Raw genomic sequence first — 18,097 nt, 5'->3', positions numbered from 1 at the left:
CAGCGCCGGGGCCGTTTCTCCCGCGCCGGCCCACAAAGGCACTCGAGGCCCGTGTGGCTCCCAGAGGAAGGAGCCGCCTTCCCCACGCAAGAGAACAAAACCGATGGCCAGCGACCGCCTTCGCCAGGGCCGGTCCACACAAGGACGGGCTTCATGGCTTCACCCACGCAGCCACACACTGGAGACACAATGTTTCGCCGTCCTTCGGGACCTCGGGGCCCAGAAGGAGCCGCTTCAAAAGTAGAAAGTTTTACTCATCTATTTCCCACACGCGGAGAAGAAGTGAAGCACTTCCACAGGTGCCTCCTGGATGCCGTCATGCCAGTCGGCCGTCACCAAGGAGCCCAGCGTTGGTGAGGAAACAGTCAGGCAGACAGTGCAAAGTCATTGAGCTTGGTGAGTCGCGTGGCGCCTCATTGATCTGCCGCCGTCACCGACAGAAGACAAGAGGCTGCGCTGACTCTGTGTTTGTCGCGAGGTTCAGGCCTTTTCACGCTCAGCCGTCTCCACTGGTTCGATGTCGGTGTGAGCTGTTGAGCGCGAGGCCCATTCATGCTCCTGATACGTACAAACATGAAGCTGTTCTTCTGATCACACGCTTCAACACTCTTAACGTTGATGTTCACCAATATATCCAGCAGGGGGAGCAGCCCACAGTCAAAACACACTCCAAACCAACACGGTGGCTCTGGCACAGAGGAGGAAACGGAGGCGCCGGTCGGTGAGGAGGACACGTATATGGGCCTCAGGCGCAGCAGGAGGGGGAGGCTGAGCCAAGGGCGAGTCAACCCTGGTTCTGCATGACTGGCTGAGTGGTAGATAAGCAGAGCCAACCCCGGAGTCGCCCCCTTGTGTGGTCCGACACGCCCAGGTCCACCACCCCAGATGGCAACAGGAATGGAGAAGGCCAGCACCAATGAACCCTGAGAGCTGGAGGTTGCTGGGGTTCAGAATTGAAACATGACCACGTGGCTGCAAGACCACATCCAACACATGGGCCGACAGGAATCTTCTCAGACAAAGACTTCCCTTGGCACAGCAGGGTCTGCAGAAGCATCGCACGGGGAGGTCCACTAACTAGTCCCACCATGATGGAATCAAGTCACGGTGATGAAAAAGCCGTGGAGGACATTGGGGTGAGGCTTGGTCTTGGGAGGACGGTGGAGCCCCGAGCGTGACTTGAGTAACACAGCCACAACCCAGAGAACCAGTTGAGACCAAGTCTACAGAGATGGAACCAAGACTGTGAGCAGTGAGGGCGCGGGACCAAGGCAGAGGCCCAGCTGCTCACTCGCTTGTTTCATTCCTGGCTCACATGGAAGAAAGCAAGACGGACCTTTGTTCCGCAGCACTGTTCACTTCTTCAGTCACTGTGGCCTCTGTCTGGACTCGGTATTGAGCCCTCAACGCTCCGGGTCACGACTGCAGCACGGGCAACAGTCTGGAGTCCTTCACAGCAACTGTCATTGAGACCAACGTCAACTACCAAAGCTTGAAGCTGTAGTCAAAGCTTTTGTTTTGGCTGCATGGAAAGTAAAAAAGCCCCTTGACCTGAAATACGATATTTAAAGGTTGAGCCAACATCAGTCCCTTGATGCCTCCTAAATATGTTTCAAAAATTCAGTCAGTCAAACACAAGTCAGTGGTTTTATATCCTTCAAAAAGGTCCAAACGTAGAACATAATTTATTCAAGACAAAACTGGAAAAAGCAGAAATAAATACACCAAAAGAGTTGTGAGTTCACTGGACAGCAAAAACACTTTCAGCGGTAACAAACTGACATAAGCGCCAGGGGCCCATGAAGGCCCATGAATCCTGGACTCCCCCAGGTACCGCAGCACTGACCTCTCTCTCTCTCACAAACACACGCACACTGCAGAATGATTGAAATGCAACATTTTCAGAAAGCTATTTTAGTCACCAGGCTCTCTGACAACGTTAGAAAAAGATTGTGAAAAGAGCTTTTCTTAAATAGAAAACAATAAGGACAACATGACTGCGTGCCTGACCAAGGCCGACCGTACAGAGGGAGCGCAGGACACAGCAGGTTCCATCGGCCAGAGAAAGCGCCTTTTTAATGGAAACAATCGCAAAGTTAGGCAGGATCGATACATTCATCAGGTGCATTTTGTTCAGAGACAAACTAAGACTGTGAAGCGATATGACGCAGCTGAGGTTGGAAACTCTCAGCCAAGACCCGGCTCTGGATGCAGAGTTGAAATGTTTCAGAAGCAAACGTGAGTCGTACATTCCAAGCGCTGGATCGCGACTCTGTGAGGAGACAAACACCACCGAGGATTTTCACAGAAATCTTAAGGCCCCTTTCAACGCAGTCCGCTTCTCTCCACAGCCAGTGGGACACAAGTATGGCACAACGTCACGCGCAAAAGAAAAGCACAGACTGACTGGTGAGACGCAAAGAACACTTCAGTTAATAGGGTTTGGAAATGGGTCGGGGGGGTGAAAAAAGGCATTAGCTCGTCACCGATACTTGATCTTGACGCCCTCAGACAGTGGACACACACACACACACACCCTCAGTCTGCCCCTCCCTTTCATCAGCAAAAACAATGGCTCAGCATAAGAATTAAAAAAAAGACAAGTGGGGAGGGACGAGTCACAAACGCATGGAACGTGATGAAGTGTTTGAGTCCAATTTGTATTCAGTCTCATTTGGTCAATTTCCCGACAGTAAACTTGAAACATTGCACCACTCGACCACCACCTGACGACGCCTCCGTCCAGTGGTGGTGCTGAGGTGAGCGAGCACGAGCAGACACAGTCACAAAGAGGGTCATGTGACTCCTGATGGCACAGGTCACGCACGTGCCGAGCGTCTGCCGATACTCCAGGGCAATAATCCCTCACTGCCTCGGCATAAAAACAAACAAACAAAGAAATCAAACTCAAGTAACAACTGGCTTGTCAGTCAAGAGATTAGCATTTTTCACATCCTTCGATTTGTACTCCACGATTATTCACAACGTCATTAGAGTTTATTAATCCTGCTCTCAAATAAAAAAGGTAGTCGTCATATTAAAAACTATGGCAAGAGTTCACAGTTGACCTGTGGAGGAAGCACTGACAGTAGGACTCCAACATTCTGGAGCTCCGTGGCAGACGACATCACGCCGCCATGAGATACTGATGGTAGAAGAGGCCGAAGAGGGAGGTGGAGAAGAGGCAGGCAGCGATCCACCAGGTGAAGAAGGAGAAGAGGCCGCGGAAAAGCAGCGGGCTGAAGACAGTCCGCAGGCCTCCCAGGGCCACCGACAGCTGGGCCACCGACGCCCGAGCGCCCGACCCCACCGCCGCTGTGTGGGCCTCCTCTGTTCCAGAGTTCATTTCATGGGTGCAAGGGAGGTCTTCTTCAAAAGAGAAGCCCCAGGAGTGTCCACCTGGAGAAGAGCGGCCAGCCTCAGTTAGCCTCAGTGCTTCTGACCCTCAGACAAAGACCTACCTAGAGTTTTCAGCAGGAAGGTGGTGTGGAGCAACATGACCAGCGGCGCCACGTACTGCAGAGCGATCACACACAAGTAGTAAAAGACACGTGCCACCTGGAGGGAGAGGAAGACGTGAGCGATGTGCTGCGGCACCATGCCATGTACATTCCCAGCAGAAGAGGATTTCAGCAGGCAAACGTTGAAGCCTGTTGCCGTCACAACACAACTACTGACAAGCGTTTTCTTTGACTGACCATTTTCTGCAGGTCAACAGTGCTGATCCGCCCAGCTTCCTTCTTCATCTGGTCCATCCCTTTCTGGGCCAGGTTGAGGTAGGCTTGCAAATGATGCCTCATCATGGCCAGCCGCAGCAGGCACATCAGGATGATGCTCCATAACCGCAACGTGTCGTACGTCTGCTCAGCCATTCTGGGGTCAAGAGGAAGTTGGGATGAGTCAGAAGGAGGAGGAGGAGGAGGAGGACGGAGCGCGGTGACGCATGACAAGACGGCCACTGAATCGGGTCGGTTATCAACAAGGGCAGGTCAGGTGACATCTCACAAAGATGGCAGCCATCGGCCGAGCCCTGTTCATATCAAAAGGCCTGACTTGATGTGTTTACAAGCCCATTTTCACTGGACACCACATGCTCTCCCACCAGAAGAATCCAACACAGAGTGCCAATATTCCACTTTCACGACTGCTGCTGCCTTGTTCACGTTCCTGTTCCAGCAGAAAAGCAACAATTCCATTCGTTTTCACGGCTCATTGCTTGGACTGATGTCAAAGCAGAGGCCGAGCCTCCTGTCCACCACACATGCTACTTAAAGATGAAGGCGCTGGGATGTGTGGAGACGTGACGGTGAAGAGGTGAACGCAGCCGAGGCCGGATGACTGAGCGACAGACGCGCTACCGACTGGTACTTACAAAGGCACGCTCTCCTTTCCCAGAGTGGGATTCAGGATGTAGTCCTTGGTAATGGGCTTCACCCACAGCAGGACCATGATGAGGGGAGACAGGAAGTTGATGTGAAGTAACGTTCTGGAAAAGTCGACAGAGAGGAATTCAACACTCGCTCCCATGTTCTCAGCACCTGCTCCTCCACCAACGCGGACCGCGGCTCAGGGAAGAGTGGAACAAGCTATTGTACCTATATCTAGCTGACACCAACACTGCAGATCATGCTACAGAAATCTATCTGTTTTGATAGAATCGAGTCCTGCACTGCCTGTTTTAAATGGACAGCAGTGTAAACACAATCAGGAAAAGCCTCTTTTAAGAAGGATGTTGACGAAAGACTCAGTTTCATTCATTCTCACTCACAGCTCCTGTTTTCTAATAAAAAAAAAAAAACACATCATGAGTCATCTCTCCCAGGCAGAACCAGAGGGTTACTGATCAGCCGGTGAAGCTGGAGCACGTGAACGGCACGTCTCAGGACCAAACCAACAGGTGAACACACACACCCACATGTTACATGTGGTGTTTAGAAGGACAAAAATATCCACTTATATTTGATGAATACATTCATTTAAAGACAATGATGTTTGCAGATGATATGGTGATCTGTGTTGAGGGAAAGGAGGAGGAGCTAGAGTGAAAGGGACGTGTCACAGGAAAGTTACAGATGGACTGGGGACAGGAAGAGGACAGGTGTGGCTTGGGAGGACGGCCAAGATAGGGCAAGGACAGAAAGGAGGATGACTTGCCATGGCAACCCCTGGCATATATGAGAATATTGTACTCACTGTGTAAATTTGCCCGCAGTCAGATTGAGTGCATCCAAATGCATCTGGGCCAAACGCAGACCCGGGAAGGTTAAAAACGCGCCGATGAGGGAACAAAGAAGAGCAAGAATCAACTTGAAAGTGAGTTTGGATATGGGACCCCTGTCAGAGAGAAAACAACAAGATCAACAGGGCACGTTGAGCGACCACGCAGAGGCAGCTGCCACCACTCATTTACTCACTGTGACTCCAAACCCTGATGCTCCAGAAACTGAAGCGCACTGTCAGAAAAGTTAGCAAAACCTACGAGGAGAGGAGAAATGACCTGCTTAATTCAAGGGAAATAGGATTTTCTTTTTTCCATTCCTGAATAAGGTCGACTTAAGTTCAACGACTAAATGAAGCACTCACCACTCTCAAGACCAAACTCAAGGTAGTTCTCTGTGATGATGAGAATGGCCATGGCTTTGACAAAGAAGAAAAAACCAAAGGTAATGCAGAGCGAGCGCTCGCCTCCCTCCTCCAACTTGAAGTAGTGGTACGTTAGAGAGAAAAGGGTTTTACTGTAGAGTCAGAGTCAAGGAATCTCGGGCCCACGGTGAGCATCAAGCACATCCCCAGCCTTGCAAACGCTCAAGGGGGAAAACAGCAACTGAAATAAGTTCTCAGCCACTATTTTACTTATCACTCTGCATCATCGGAACAAAAAAATAAATAAAATGACTGGATATAATGACTCAAACTCACTGAGTTTGCACCTGTCCACTGCAATTTCAGCTACATGTTCTGACTGGATCGAGGACAAATGAACGGCGTCTGCGAGGGGCTTGAATTGCACCCGTTAAGTGGAAATGAACATCTAAGAACCTCTCGACAGGAAATCAACGCTGCGCAGCAGGAGGAAGCGGAAGACGCACTTTGTGCAAAACAAAATGGCTCCCATTGGTTCATATTAGCTTCACGGTAAATGGTAAAAATAGCATCATTTTAACTCTGAATAGCCACCTTGGTTCTCACACCCGAATCTGAGACCCCTTTTACCAGGAACATTTGTGCAGCACAAGACTGTGACATACAGCTCATTTTCTAGAAAATAAAACGAGACCTATTACTACTGGACAGTTACATACAATAGAGTTTAAAGTACAGCTTCAGCTACAGACCGACCGGCGGTCTTATTCATATTTACAGGCTTCAATAAACAAGCGAGTGAGGCCACGGGGACTGGTCTATAGTCTTAACAGGAAGGTTGCAGAGCCATAATGCTGATCTCCAGGGCGAACCTTTCACATGTCATCACCAGGGAAATAGGAAAAGTGAAATCCAGCGCTCCATTAACACATATATTGAAGCAACATATTCCCTCATCTTCATAGTCCTATTTCACACGCCCGTAGCCCATCACTTTGTTGGGCCGGGAAAATTGGGCATCTAATCTTGGATGTAGGTAGGAAATGACACACCATCTGACCACAGTAGGCTTGGGTTGACCAGGAGCTCTGGATAGATTGATTCCGGCACTCGGTGGCAAGGATAATGCATATCATTTAACCATCACTCAGCATAGCGGAATAGCAGCTGGATGCGGAGGCAGTGGCAGCAAAGCCACCAGCAGCTCGAGGAGTCATTTTAAAGCTCCTTCCGCTGCGCCTGCATTCACAGCAATCAAGCTGAAATGATGTCGTCCCCTTCTAGACAAATAAACGTTAACCTATGACCTCCGCTGCAGGGACAGAACAGAAACGTGGACGCACTTAAAAGCCGGCGTTCACACGTCAAAGACGGGAAAAATAAGGAAGTAAATGCATAGGAGACGAGTGGAAAGTAAAGACGGCTAACTCAAAGGATACATAACAAAGGCGAGCACCAGCAGGCACCAGACCACGCTGATGTTCATCTCTCCAGAGGGCTGAGCCACGCTGTAGTAGAGTTCTGTGATCAGGTAGACCACAGTTGCTGCTAATGTGAAATCAACCAGCCACTGGAACTCTGGGAAATAGTGCAACGCTGCGAGGCAAACAAGGACAGATTCAATTGCAACAAGTAGTATTTATGGTCTGAATAGCAGGTCTTGCACTGCAGGGATACCTAATGTGTCAACTTCTGTGATGCTTTTGGTCTCCAGCTGCAGGTCGATGTCCTTAGGAACCGTCAGTGGCTTGTTGTCGATGTGACCGTTGTACTTCCTGCAGCCAAACAGTGTTTATCTTCAAACATGTTTTGCTGTAGGCAACACCTTCAATATTTTCCAGACTAAGTTGAAGCAGTCTTCATGAAATAGGAAAAAAAGAACTATTTCTGCAACATTTTTTGTGTACACTTGTATGATACATCAAAGCATCATTATCCTGCTGTTGTGAATCACTTATGACGACAGATTTCTGGCCTGGAGAACAGCCTTCTCGACGCGTGGTGGGGCAGAAACATCATGATCATCAGGGCGCATCACGGACATATTTTCTCTTTGGTCAGTCAGTGTAAAATAACAGTTGACACCATGCAGAATTCTACATTGTTATAGATATACAAGTTGCATCTGTTGTGAAGTTGTGAAACCTTGGACACAAACTGTAACTTGAAGTCCAGAAAAAGTACAGTGTTTATTGTGGCAGCACCATTATAGCAAATGAGCAATGACTTTGTTCAATAATGTAACTATAATCATTTACAATACTAAAGTAAATATCAGCATGTCAGTGGTTCACAAAAACTCTGAGAAAATTCTTTTCATTTTAAAAAGAAAACAAAGCTGGAAGAGTTTACACGGACTAAGGGAAAGAATACGATGCACCCAGAGTGCACATCACAGGACAGAATACTGCTGCACTGAGCCGCTCTCATTCATGAGCATGGCATGGCATGTGAATTTGCCAGCTGGCTAGTAACGTGGAGCAACACCAGGACAGGTGGGTTTGGTGCTCTCACTGGCCAGGATGTATTCTCTCCAAGCAACGCTGATTGAAACCTCAAATGAGCTTCAAGTAAGAGTGCAGTGCCATTATTTAAACTGCGATACTTTTTAAGAGAGTGTTCTTTATTCAGAAGGTGGATTTCTGTATGATCCCTAAGCTTCAGTAAATAAGGCGACAATATGACTGACGATGGTGATTGACAGGTAAAAAACGCGTGTTGACTGCAGTAAAAACAGCAGCTTCATGCCTCTGTGCTTCTACTATTAATGTTTTAAACCACCTGCAGTGTCACTGTACTTATTGACCCTGACTTTCGGGAGGCAGCATTAGGGATAAATTGGTCCCAAGCGCCTGCGGTCTGGGTCCGGTTTAAGTCGCTAACAGCAGGTGAATTGAGAGCTATTCTTCAGCCTTGACGAACTGTCGGCTTGGCCTCCTCCGTCGTGGGATTTGTTTGTTCAGCCCTGTGTGTCGTCTGGATTCAGAGGACAATACCCCTGAAAGAATGCTGGACCAAACATGCCCTGTGCAGATTTGATCTCGGAGGCACCTGACAAAAAACGGGGGCTCAGCTTCACCCCTGACTGGGGGAGCCAGAGCAATGACAAAAAGAAGGGAGCTGCATGGCACGAGCTGGCAAAAGGACAGTGGCCCATCTTTTTCTGCAAGGGATTACTGAACATGTGGTGTTTGAGAACACCGACTAGCCTCACACCGGCTCGAAGAAAGGCCCATTCTATGGCACTGTAGACGAGCTGGGACCACAACACCGTGTGGGATGGTAGGGATTAACACTCAGTCGTGACATCAATTTAAAAGAGTACAAAGAGGACACTATATTCATGTCTTTGGCATATGGTTTTCAACACGGTCTAAATAATCCACCTCCATCAAAGCTGGATTTTTGACCAAATTGAAGGCACGGCGCTTTGATCTCTGACATCCTTTTAGTGTACTACCACCTAAAATACTGGCTATGGAAAAAAAAAAGTGATTTTTTCTCAAATGATGACAAATTCAAATCCTCCCTTTTCTCTTCAGACAGCCTGCGTAAACATTTATTTGTCATAAACAACAACATACCTGTCTTTCTTCTTTGGACCTTTCTGTCTCCCGACCAAAGTCCTCAACTCATCTTCTGTTGGGTGCTGGTACCATCGAAGACTGCGCAGAGGATAAACAGAGTATGTTTTCATTTGTACACACACTTACCAGCAGCATATTTGAGCAACCTCATTCCCTAATGGGGTTGCAAGAGTCCACTGGGGGCATGAGGCACACGGGGCAGTTTGTTGGTCAACAGCAGGGCACACAAATGACCACGCATTCACACACTCAATTAAAAGCTCAGGATATCTGTTCACTCCAAGACAAACCTTCACGCAGCAGCACTAAGCTCATATGCTGCCTGTGTTGACCTCTTTTCAAGTTCTTTTCCGTTTCATTGGTGTGATGCTGACAAGACAGGTTCTTGCCTCAGAGAACCTCTTCACAGTGCGGCGGTCGAGTCGCCACCGCTCCGATCTGTTGCAGTCCTAATGCATCATGCATGCACGCACGCACGTACGCGTACAAAGACGCTATGGCCTAAGTGATCCCTCCCGAGATGCTGTTGGAAAGCATTACAGCAACAGCAAGGCCAAGCACGAAAAAGCAGCCCTAATTTAAAAGGAGGTTTTCAGGACTAATATAACAGGCATCCTTCCTAACTAGGTCTGGAAAACATATGTTCATAGAAATGGCATTGAATAAAACACAGAGCTACAAAGGACGTGGAAAGGAGCAGCTTGTGTCTGCACTTGGACGCTGATTTAATTATGGAGGCTACACACAGAACATACTCCCGGCCTTATAGTTTTGGGCCAAAGTCCTGAAGAAATAGTTCAACGATGCCTTGAAAACAAGAATGAATTATTGAGCATGTTCCGAAAAGCTGTTTACCGCCCCACCATATGTGTGACTAATTAGAGGCAAGAAGGCGGACACTTTCTTTTCATCCTGAGCTCTCTGAGGTCATCCAAATATTTTCATGTCTTCTTGGACTGCGGTTTAGAGATTCTGTTTCGTCTCCTACCCAAACCACTTTGAACATCCCAGCAAACATTTGGAGCTGCATTGTTTTTTTCCCTCTCTTTGAAAAAAAATAAAAAGGCAAATAAACTGATGGATTAAAAGCATCACACTTTGAAAAGGAAATGTGTCTGAAAGAGCATGTTCAGAAGTCCAAATTACCTGCCACTGCAGAGTAGCCATCTTGCAAACGAATAATGAGGTATGATTTTTTGAATTACACTGGCCATTACCATGGTAACCACCAGCTGCACGCCAATCACACCCTGTGAAGAAGAAGAGAGGACATTTAAAAATCAAATTTAAGCTGCAAACAGTCTTAAAAGAACTAGAAATACACGTGTTCATCTTTCTGGCAATTACTTAAAACATTCATATAAAATGTTAAGATGGTAATGACTTACAATCCCCTTCATTAATAACAGTAAAAATAATTTGAAGTCAACATTACCCTGAAAAAAGTAATACATATTTTCCCTTTGGTTCTTCAACAAACACTTTGTGAACCTTGTGCCACTACCTCTGGTAGCGCCAGTGCGAGTCATCGGCAAGTCATACTGAAGATCACATACATAAATAGGTAAAAAAATCCAACCAAATAGAGGTAACAGATTATATGCTGAAAGCACGGCGGAATAGTCTCAGCCGTCATTCAGAGCACAGGAGAATCAATTCAAAGGCTTTTTTGGTTGATCTACTTGCAAAAATGAGCAATTACTCTCTTTTTTTAAAACCACATTTGGGCATGAACAAGACTTAATAGAATGAAGAATGATAACAAAAGTGCCCAGTTGAATCACTTCAGCATTTCATACAATAAGATTGGGAGAAATGGGATGTTAGGAATGTTGCAAATCTCAATGTGCCAGAACAGAGTGACCTCATGTTGGTGGTGACACGGCAAGAGAAGTGCTGATTGAGAGTTGGTAATCAGAAGAATAGATATCATGCCGTCTTCCAGCAAAGTCACTAAATCGCAATTATACACAAGTTCAAAGGTTATAATCACATCATTTAACAGCATCACACAGCAATGTTGAAGGAACATTACTAGGAACCTTTCAAAGTGCATCTATTAAAGGACATAAAGGAAAAATATAAGGCATATAATAGTAACTCCAAGTTAGTGCCAACGATTGCATCCCAACTTTGAGGAAAAAAGAGCAAAAAGACGGATACTGATGAACAGTTACAGAACGTTGCAAGATCTTTCTCAATTTCTACTTAGCAGGACACTTCAATTGCCATCGCGACTTCTGAAGGCACCAAAGACATCAACAAAAGGGCTTCAATTTCAGCCCAGATCAATATTCACTTGAGCTTAAGACCTCAAAATCAATGTGATCATGCTGCATTTTGCTCTTTTTCCTCCACAATGACAGAAGGGTCTCTGGATGTGTCTGTGGCACCACAAATGAAGCGGCAAGCTGAATTCAACGTCACAGACTTATGCCAAAAACGTCAGCAGCATTGGAGCACGTTCTGACTGTGAAAAGAAATCAACATGTAGTAAGTTGACGTTAGAACAAAACAGGGCTGACATCAGAGGAAGACATACATTAGGTCTAGATTGATCCAAGGGGTACATTAGACACGGAGGGGGAGTCGCACATGCGAATCCCACGCAGCGCGGCGTGAGGCCAGCTCCAGAATCTAAAATCAATATCTCTTCTCCAGCCACAGCGGGGAGGGAGGGCTCTATTAATTTGGGAATTATCCTTGCTCAGACGTGACACCACACACCATCTCCAGACTCAAGACCTTCAGAAAAGTCTGTTGTGGTCCAGCTATGTAGGTCAAAAGGTACCTGTATATTTGCTTGCCTTGGCGTCTGACCAACCACTCGGTGGGAGACTCTGGCCAAGGGAAATTGAACCAGCATGAACTCTCCTATCTCACCCATTCTGTTTGAGCCCCCGTCACCCGAACTAAATGTAATTTGTATGATGTGGGGGGGGCGTGGTGGTAGTTCAAGACTGCCCTAACATCCAGCACTAGTTAGTTGGATTTAATTGTTTCACTTTTCAAACATGTTTTGGGGAAAAAGTAGGAGATGGTCTAAGCAATTTAGTGGATGAATGAAACATCATTTAAAAGAACAAAACAATAATAATAATAATTTTTTAAAAAAGTGCATAAAATGTCTTCATTGCAGCAAAACACTTTTTAAACCGGCGGAGCTAGCCATCTAGCTTGCATATTCTTTGTTCAGTGTTTCAGTGCAGCAGCAAAGGGAAAACTTTGAGCAAAAAATGTTGATTCATATCTTTCCATACTGTTCAATGACGGTGCAATGTTGCCTAAGCCGCTGTGCCGTCGAGCGTGACAGGCCAGGTCGCAGCACTTCACTGCAACAGTGGTACCATGCTCTCAATGCAAACTTAGGGTCAATCTGAAAACTTAGATCATATTCAGCGAAATTAGGATGAAAAACATGGCATCTTGAGGGCATTTTGTCCACAGCATCTAATTTTCAGTACGGGGCATTTCCAAAACTCCAGGCACTAAAAGCCTGCATCAGGCTACTGAGACGCACTGAACATCCAGGTCCTAGAAGAACCTCAGAACCTTCCAAATTTGGTTCAACGTGCTAACCCACTGACATCCACGCCGAAAAGCCTCTTCCCACCTAAACTGAAACCAAAACTAAAAACACATGGACTACACAATTAGGGGTTACGTGAGTGGTTAAGGTGGTAACAAAGACTTTTTACACAAGAGCTGTTGGTAAACACAGTTTTGTTTTGTCTTACTGGAGATTAAGATCTTAGACTGGTTCTTGTTGTTCAGGGTTTCATTCTCCAAAATGATTCATGCACTTAATGTGGATGAAAAGCATTTGCTGGCATTTAAGACGCAGCCACATTGATGTAAACTCATTGGCATAAAAAGGTTCTTCTTAAAATGACGGCAATACACTTGCAGTTCACCACAGTAGTTCAATGGTGTTCGTGAGAGAATGTAATGGTTGGTGGGCCTTGGTTCGCTCACCAACGACGGCAGAGGAAAAGCTTATTTATTCTGTTATTCTTCTTTTATTCTCCATTAAATTAAGAAATGGCTGATGCATTATCAGGATGCATTATCTGCATTTGATATTAAAAATTAAATAATAATAAAAAATTAAAATTCTTCAATTGTACATTTTCAGTGACCAATCAGTAAGGTAGACAGAGATTATTGAGAGATTATCACTAGTTATTAGCCAGTAACCCCAGCATCACTACTTCACCAGCCTACTGTACATGCCAGCAGACTTGTGTTACAGGGTGCTAACAGACCAGGCCAACAGAAGCTGGAGCTGGACTGCGTGCTGATGTTGTAGAGAAGGATTCTGCCAAAGCTGCAGCTCAACGTGGACAGTGCTACAAAACCACAACACTGTAAGATGGACAGATATTCTAGAATATTGAGGAGTCCACCATGAATCACCATGTCTTTCTCCAGATGTCAGGCTACACAACATTATCGTGTCCCACTGGCTATCAACAAAGTATCTCTGACTCTGACACCTGGCCGTCACAACAAACATGAGATAATCACATACAGTAAGAGGCTGCTCATCTGGTCTCTCACGTCACCTGCTGCTCTTAGCGGCTCAAACCTTTGGTGTATGGACAGTGAGGTCCATAAATGTGTGATGTGACCATGTAGCAGGGGTCAGAACAATGATATTCAGCATGAAGACGAGACTTCACGAAGAGGGAGCCATAAGGCCTAAGAGGGACAAAGCTTTCTTCCCTTCTTTTGTTTGGTGATTTGTGGGGCCAAAGAATGACAAGAAGATGGTTTACTGGATGACACACCAAGAATTAACCGATAGAGTGCGAGTCTCAGCACCTCACCAAGTGTGAGCACTAACCCTCATCTTGGCTGGGACGGCCCTAGACATGAAGTACCTAATGTTTGTGTGAAGCAATTTGTAGTTTAGGCAGGGGGCCCACCACTGATAACAGAAAAGGGGGAGGTCTTGGGAGCATTCCTTGCACCGAAGCGTAGTGGTCAATCACAGGTCAAGGCTCATCTCAAATGCTCTGAGGAGCGCTGGTTAATGACACTCATTAACCTTCCAGGCCCCTTTTCTAACATGAAGGCGTCTGCTGCGCCACACGACACAGACCTGGTGAAATTGTGTGCTAGGGAAGTGCATCATACAAATGTATGGGATATGTATTGGTAGTTTCAGGACACCAACTCACTTGCCATGTACAGCGCAGCCAATGTGGGAAAACCAGGTCTGACAAACACAATCTTCCTGTTCAAGTTCATGCATCCAAGCACAATATTGGCGACATGAATGTCCAACAGAATTCCAAGCTTACGAATGGGCCAGGGCAGGTCCCACGGGTCTCTGGGGGCATACATCCCTGGCCTCACCCTGCTATCAAATAGATGACAGTCATGCTTGGCGTGATTACGCCTGGATTAAACACGCTTCTCTTTCTTGCTAGGTGGACAGGCACACTTTCTAATGACGACCCTCCACAGAGTCTGGAGGCGTCGCTGCCAAGATCACTTGAGGGCGGATGAGCGCGCTGGCGGGCAGCACCGGTTAGCTCAGCACCTGCTGGGGAAACAAGCTAACGCAAGCCAACCTGTGTCGGAGTTAACACGGAGCAGCGTACCTCAACATGAACAAGGGCTAATGAGCACCTTCACAAACGCACCTAATCTGACACTCGCGACAGAGTGACAGATCTATCTATCTGAGAGAAGCGTCACACTCACCATCTTGATGCAGTGCAGCTGAAGCACACACGCCGACAACACTGAGCTCCCCGAGTCCGAAGTCGCGCGACGAGGAGCACATAAGCGCTTCTGGTTATAGTAAAACACAAAACAATGCGTGTTCTCATTCAAACTGTTGCCATCTTTGCACAGAGACGGGTCACATCATCGCGCACCGTGTTGTCACTCACTAGCAGTAGAGGTCATGCCAGAATCCTGGGAAAGTAGCTGCCTAGTAAAGCGCCTGTTCAAAAAACGCGACGTTATTTGCCTAGAATTAGACTCCACTAATATGTTTGTATTGATGATGCATTGCAAACGTATGAATTATATATTGTTTGACATCATTTTCATATATTCCTCAGATACACAACATAAACTGTGGAATTTCTCTCAGGCGCCATGAAAGCGCAACAAGAGGCTGCGGGACCAGTGAACGGAAGTGGATCCCAGACATCGAAAGCTGAGCGATAACAAACATGTCAACAGAAGTAGTCTGCGTCACTCTGGGGAAGTTTCGGGGCCTAGAGAGCGTCATTTGTTTCTTTATTTGACATGCTTTTTTGTTCCAATGAGATGCACTCACACCAACAATGTATGGCTCTGGTGACTTCCATGGACGCGTAACGGAGCCACATTGACCGTTGTTGTTTCAGATGTCATCGATGGCTTCCTTCACACTCGCGCTCATGCGCTTTGACAGAAGTCGCTAGTTTCTGCTGGACGACATTCTTTATGGCTGTTAACATCATGCTGCTTTGGCCAGGTCTGAGGCTTGTAAACTCGGCCCTGACAAAGTCCAGCAGTTCTCCAGGAAACAGTTACAGTTTTACATGAACTCCTCTCCATCACTGAATGGGAAATGTCAGCAGTGTTGTATTCACTAGTCTGAGCTGTGGAATGAAAGTGATGCCTGCCATTTTCAGAGCGTCCTCCCTATTCGCACCTGTCCTTTTCGTGTCCTCACGTGTCACGTGATCAGTTGTTGTCCTCTTCACCTTCTTGCTTCCTCTACGTCCGACATGTTCCCCGTGTCTCCTCTCGGGGTATCTACACTAACTTGGTCTCCAAATCATTCTACACAACAGCGCTCTCTGAGTATTTCAACAGAAATGAGAAACTGCTCAGTGCAGGATTAATCGGGGAGTACAGCGTCATGTTCCTCACTGGGGACTTCTGTGCGCACAGCTGCGACCTGAGGCCATTTCAAGTCAAGTTGGCAGTCGAGCAGTTCAGTCAGTGTGGGGGCACACTTCCCTAGAAGACTTGAACTGCCAGTCCTGACCTGAGCATGCCTCGCTCTCAGCTCTCCAAGCATGTGAGACTCCGTGACAGGAAGCTTGTCACACACTCGATCGAGTTGACACGCAAACTACTGTACGGAGATTAGTCAGTCCAGTGCATGACAACTGTCAAAAGACAACTCCGTTTTCAAGGCTTCATTATTAACTATACCTTCTATAACACGAAGATCCCCAATGCGCCCCTGCAAATAAAATAAAACAGACAAATCCATCTATGAAATTAGTATTTGTATAATTTACCAGAACACAATTTCCCTCCAGCACTTTTTTTTTTTAAACTAATAACTATTTGTTATAATGTAAGTTAGAAAACGATGGTGAGATTGTCAGCAACTCCTAATTTTAAAAAAAAGTATGGTATGGTTTGGCATCTGATGCCTTTCAGCAATGCCAGTAAAATAATGGTAACAAACCAAACACAAACGAAATAAAGAATAAAATAAAACACTCCTATATCATGCTGCTCAAAAGTCAAGATATGGACCTTGACTTGGTGAGTCCACTGTGGAAAGAAAAAAAAGTGCTGTACTTCTATACTTCAGTGGTTTATTGAATATACATATTTAACATAGCTGTTTTGTTTGTTGATTTTTCATGATCCCAAATTCATTTTGACCGACAAACAGCGTCAATACTCACTGACAAGTCAAAGTGGAAAGCGGAAGCCTCTGCCAATGACGATGCAACCGGCGAAACACAAAACAACAAAATAAAATAAAATGTCTAAAATGGATGCCATTACAGAGACACTTCTCGCTATCTAGGTTAGTCCACACATGTCACGCAGATTGACTTTCCATCTATAATTGAAAGACGCTTCATACTGTACATTCTTCCAACTGCGCTTCACATCACAGCGCTACAGTTCGGATGAAATTCTCCACAGAGTTGGTGTGACTTTTTCTATGCAGTGCTGTCTGTTCTTGTAAGAAGTCAGGCTTGTTATTTTTAGATGAAACCTAATAGCCAGGATCCTCAGTGTGCTGTTAGAGTTCCAAACCCTTTGCGAATGTTTCATCCACATGACATCTCCACAGCGCCTCCCAGTTCTTCTCACTATCGACTCACATGCCTTACAGTATCAATAAAGATGATGAGAATATTACGGTGCGGAAATAAAAAAAACTCTCCGCCGAGTCAATCACATGGACTCATGGATGGATGTCACAATTCATTTTCTGGCTGAGCATTATACATTGTTTCCTTCTTTTATTAATCAAAGTGCAGTTGGAAACGTGACTCACGGATCTCAGCAGCTCACCTCGAAGCCGAGGAGGGAAACGAGAACAAACCAAAGAAGTGTCAACCCTCAGCACCAGGAGAGAATGTGGCTGTGTTTGCTGCAGCACCTTTGATAGCGTCATGCAAATCTCACAGAATAATGAAGGTGTGACTCGGGAAATCAGTCAGTCGCAGCCGGAATGGATGATGAGTCCAAACATGCTTTTGATATGACCACCTGATTTCTCCTCATGAGAAGCGCCTGCAGCACTGCTGGTATTGTCTTACGTGTTTACATCATAAACGCTTCCAATCCACACACACAGTGTTTGTTTTCCACTCGCACTGAAGCAAAATGCACACGTGAAAAAACAGCAAACAAACTTCTTTCATATTGGCTCCAATTGTGTTTATCTCTTTAGAAAGCGCTTCCTATTGACCTCTCAGTCTCTATTTAATCATTAGGATTAAATCTAATGAAGATTAAAAAATATGTTAAATATGATTGTTTTCAGTCTATATGCCCTAAAGGCTTAAAGGTTGTACATTTCCATTAAAAAACAAAACAAAACAAAACAAAAAATATGTTTTAAATTCGGATTGTCAAATTTCCCCACACTGGGATTAATAAATGTCTAATCTAACCTAATGTAATCTAAACTGTAACATCAGTGGAAAAAACAAATTCAT

At 45.9% G+C, this 18,097-nt stretch overlaps 1 protein-coding gene and 1 long non-coding RNA gene across 5 annotated transcripts; one reads left to right on the top strand and one right to left on the bottom strand.

Annotated features, from left to right (window-relative positions):
- Window positions 1–1,143: 1,143 nt before the first annotated feature.
- On the bottom strand, window positions 1,144–15,086 carry tmem161b (transmembrane protein 161B). Of its 3 annotated transcripts, none has more exons than XM_053870911.1 (12): window positions 14,883–15,086; window positions 10,388–10,420; window positions 9,168–9,248; window positions 7,261–7,358; window positions 7,023–7,179; window positions 5,584–5,735; window positions 5,415–5,475; window positions 5,194–5,334; window positions 4,373–4,486; window positions 3,699–3,873; window positions 3,462–3,558; window positions 1,144–3,399 (listed from the first exon to the last, which is right to left on the bottom strand). In XM_053870911.1, exons 5-12 carry the CDS (start codon window positions 7,067–7,069, stop codon window positions 3,128–3,130), a joined length of 1,059 nt encoding a protein of 352 aa, XP_053726886.1. In that variant the 5' UTR covers window positions 7,070–7,179; window positions 7,261–7,358; window positions 9,168–9,248; window positions 10,388–10,420; window positions 14,883–15,086; the 3' UTR covers window positions 1,144–3,127. The 3 variants fall into 3 exon arrangements, with proteins under 3 accessions (XP_053726886.1, XP_053726885.1, XP_053726884.1); XM_053870910.1 differs by having other exon boundaries at window positions 1,146–3,399; window positions 10,317–10,420; XM_053870909.1 differs by lacking the exon at window positions 14,883–15,086 and adding an exon at window positions 11,035–12,131 and having other exon boundaries at window positions 1,146–3,399; window positions 10,317–10,420.
- Window positions 11,305–17,565, top strand: LOC128762576 (uncharacterized). 2 transcript variants are annotated; one of them, XR_008415564.1, is made up of 3 exons: window positions 11,305–13,537; window positions 13,602–13,702; window positions 14,606–17,565. It is a non-coding gene; the product is annotated as an uncharacterized LOC128762576 (long non-coding RNA). The 2 variants fall into 2 exon arrangements; XR_008415565.1 differs by having other exon boundaries at window positions 11,305–13,702; window positions 14,606–14,705; window positions 15,248–17,565.
- Window positions 17,566–18,097: the final 532 nt, after the last annotated feature.

Source organism: Synchiropus splendidus, chromosome 7 (genome assembly GCF_027744825.2).
Source record: "Synchiropus splendidus isolate RoL2022-P1 chromosome 7, RoL_Sspl_1.0, whole genome shotgun sequence".
In the NCBI taxonomy this organism is placed as follows: domain Eukaryota; kingdom Metazoa; phylum Chordata; class Actinopteri; order Syngnathiformes; family Callionymidae; genus Synchiropus; species Synchiropus splendidus.
Note: the sequence above shows the minus strand (reverse complement) of the source record. Positions and strands in the feature narration are given on the sequence as shown.

What these genes read in the sequence shown, in the direction of transcription:
- tmem161b (XM_053870909.1), bottom strand. Translation starts at nt 11,226, where the DNA reads ATGCACTTTGAAAGGTTCCTAGTAATGTTCCTTCAACATTGCTGTGTG. An exon ending in GGTCCAAAGAAGAAAGACAG is followed by an intron (nt 7,359 to 9,167) that starts GTATGTTGTTGT and finishes GTTTGGCTGCAG; the next exon opens with GAAGTACAACGGTCACATCG. An exon ending in CTGTTGACCTGCAGAAAATG is followed by an intron (nt 3,559 to 3,698) that starts GTCAGTCAAAGA and finishes CTCTCCCTCCAG; the next exon opens with GTGGCACGTGTCTTTTACTA.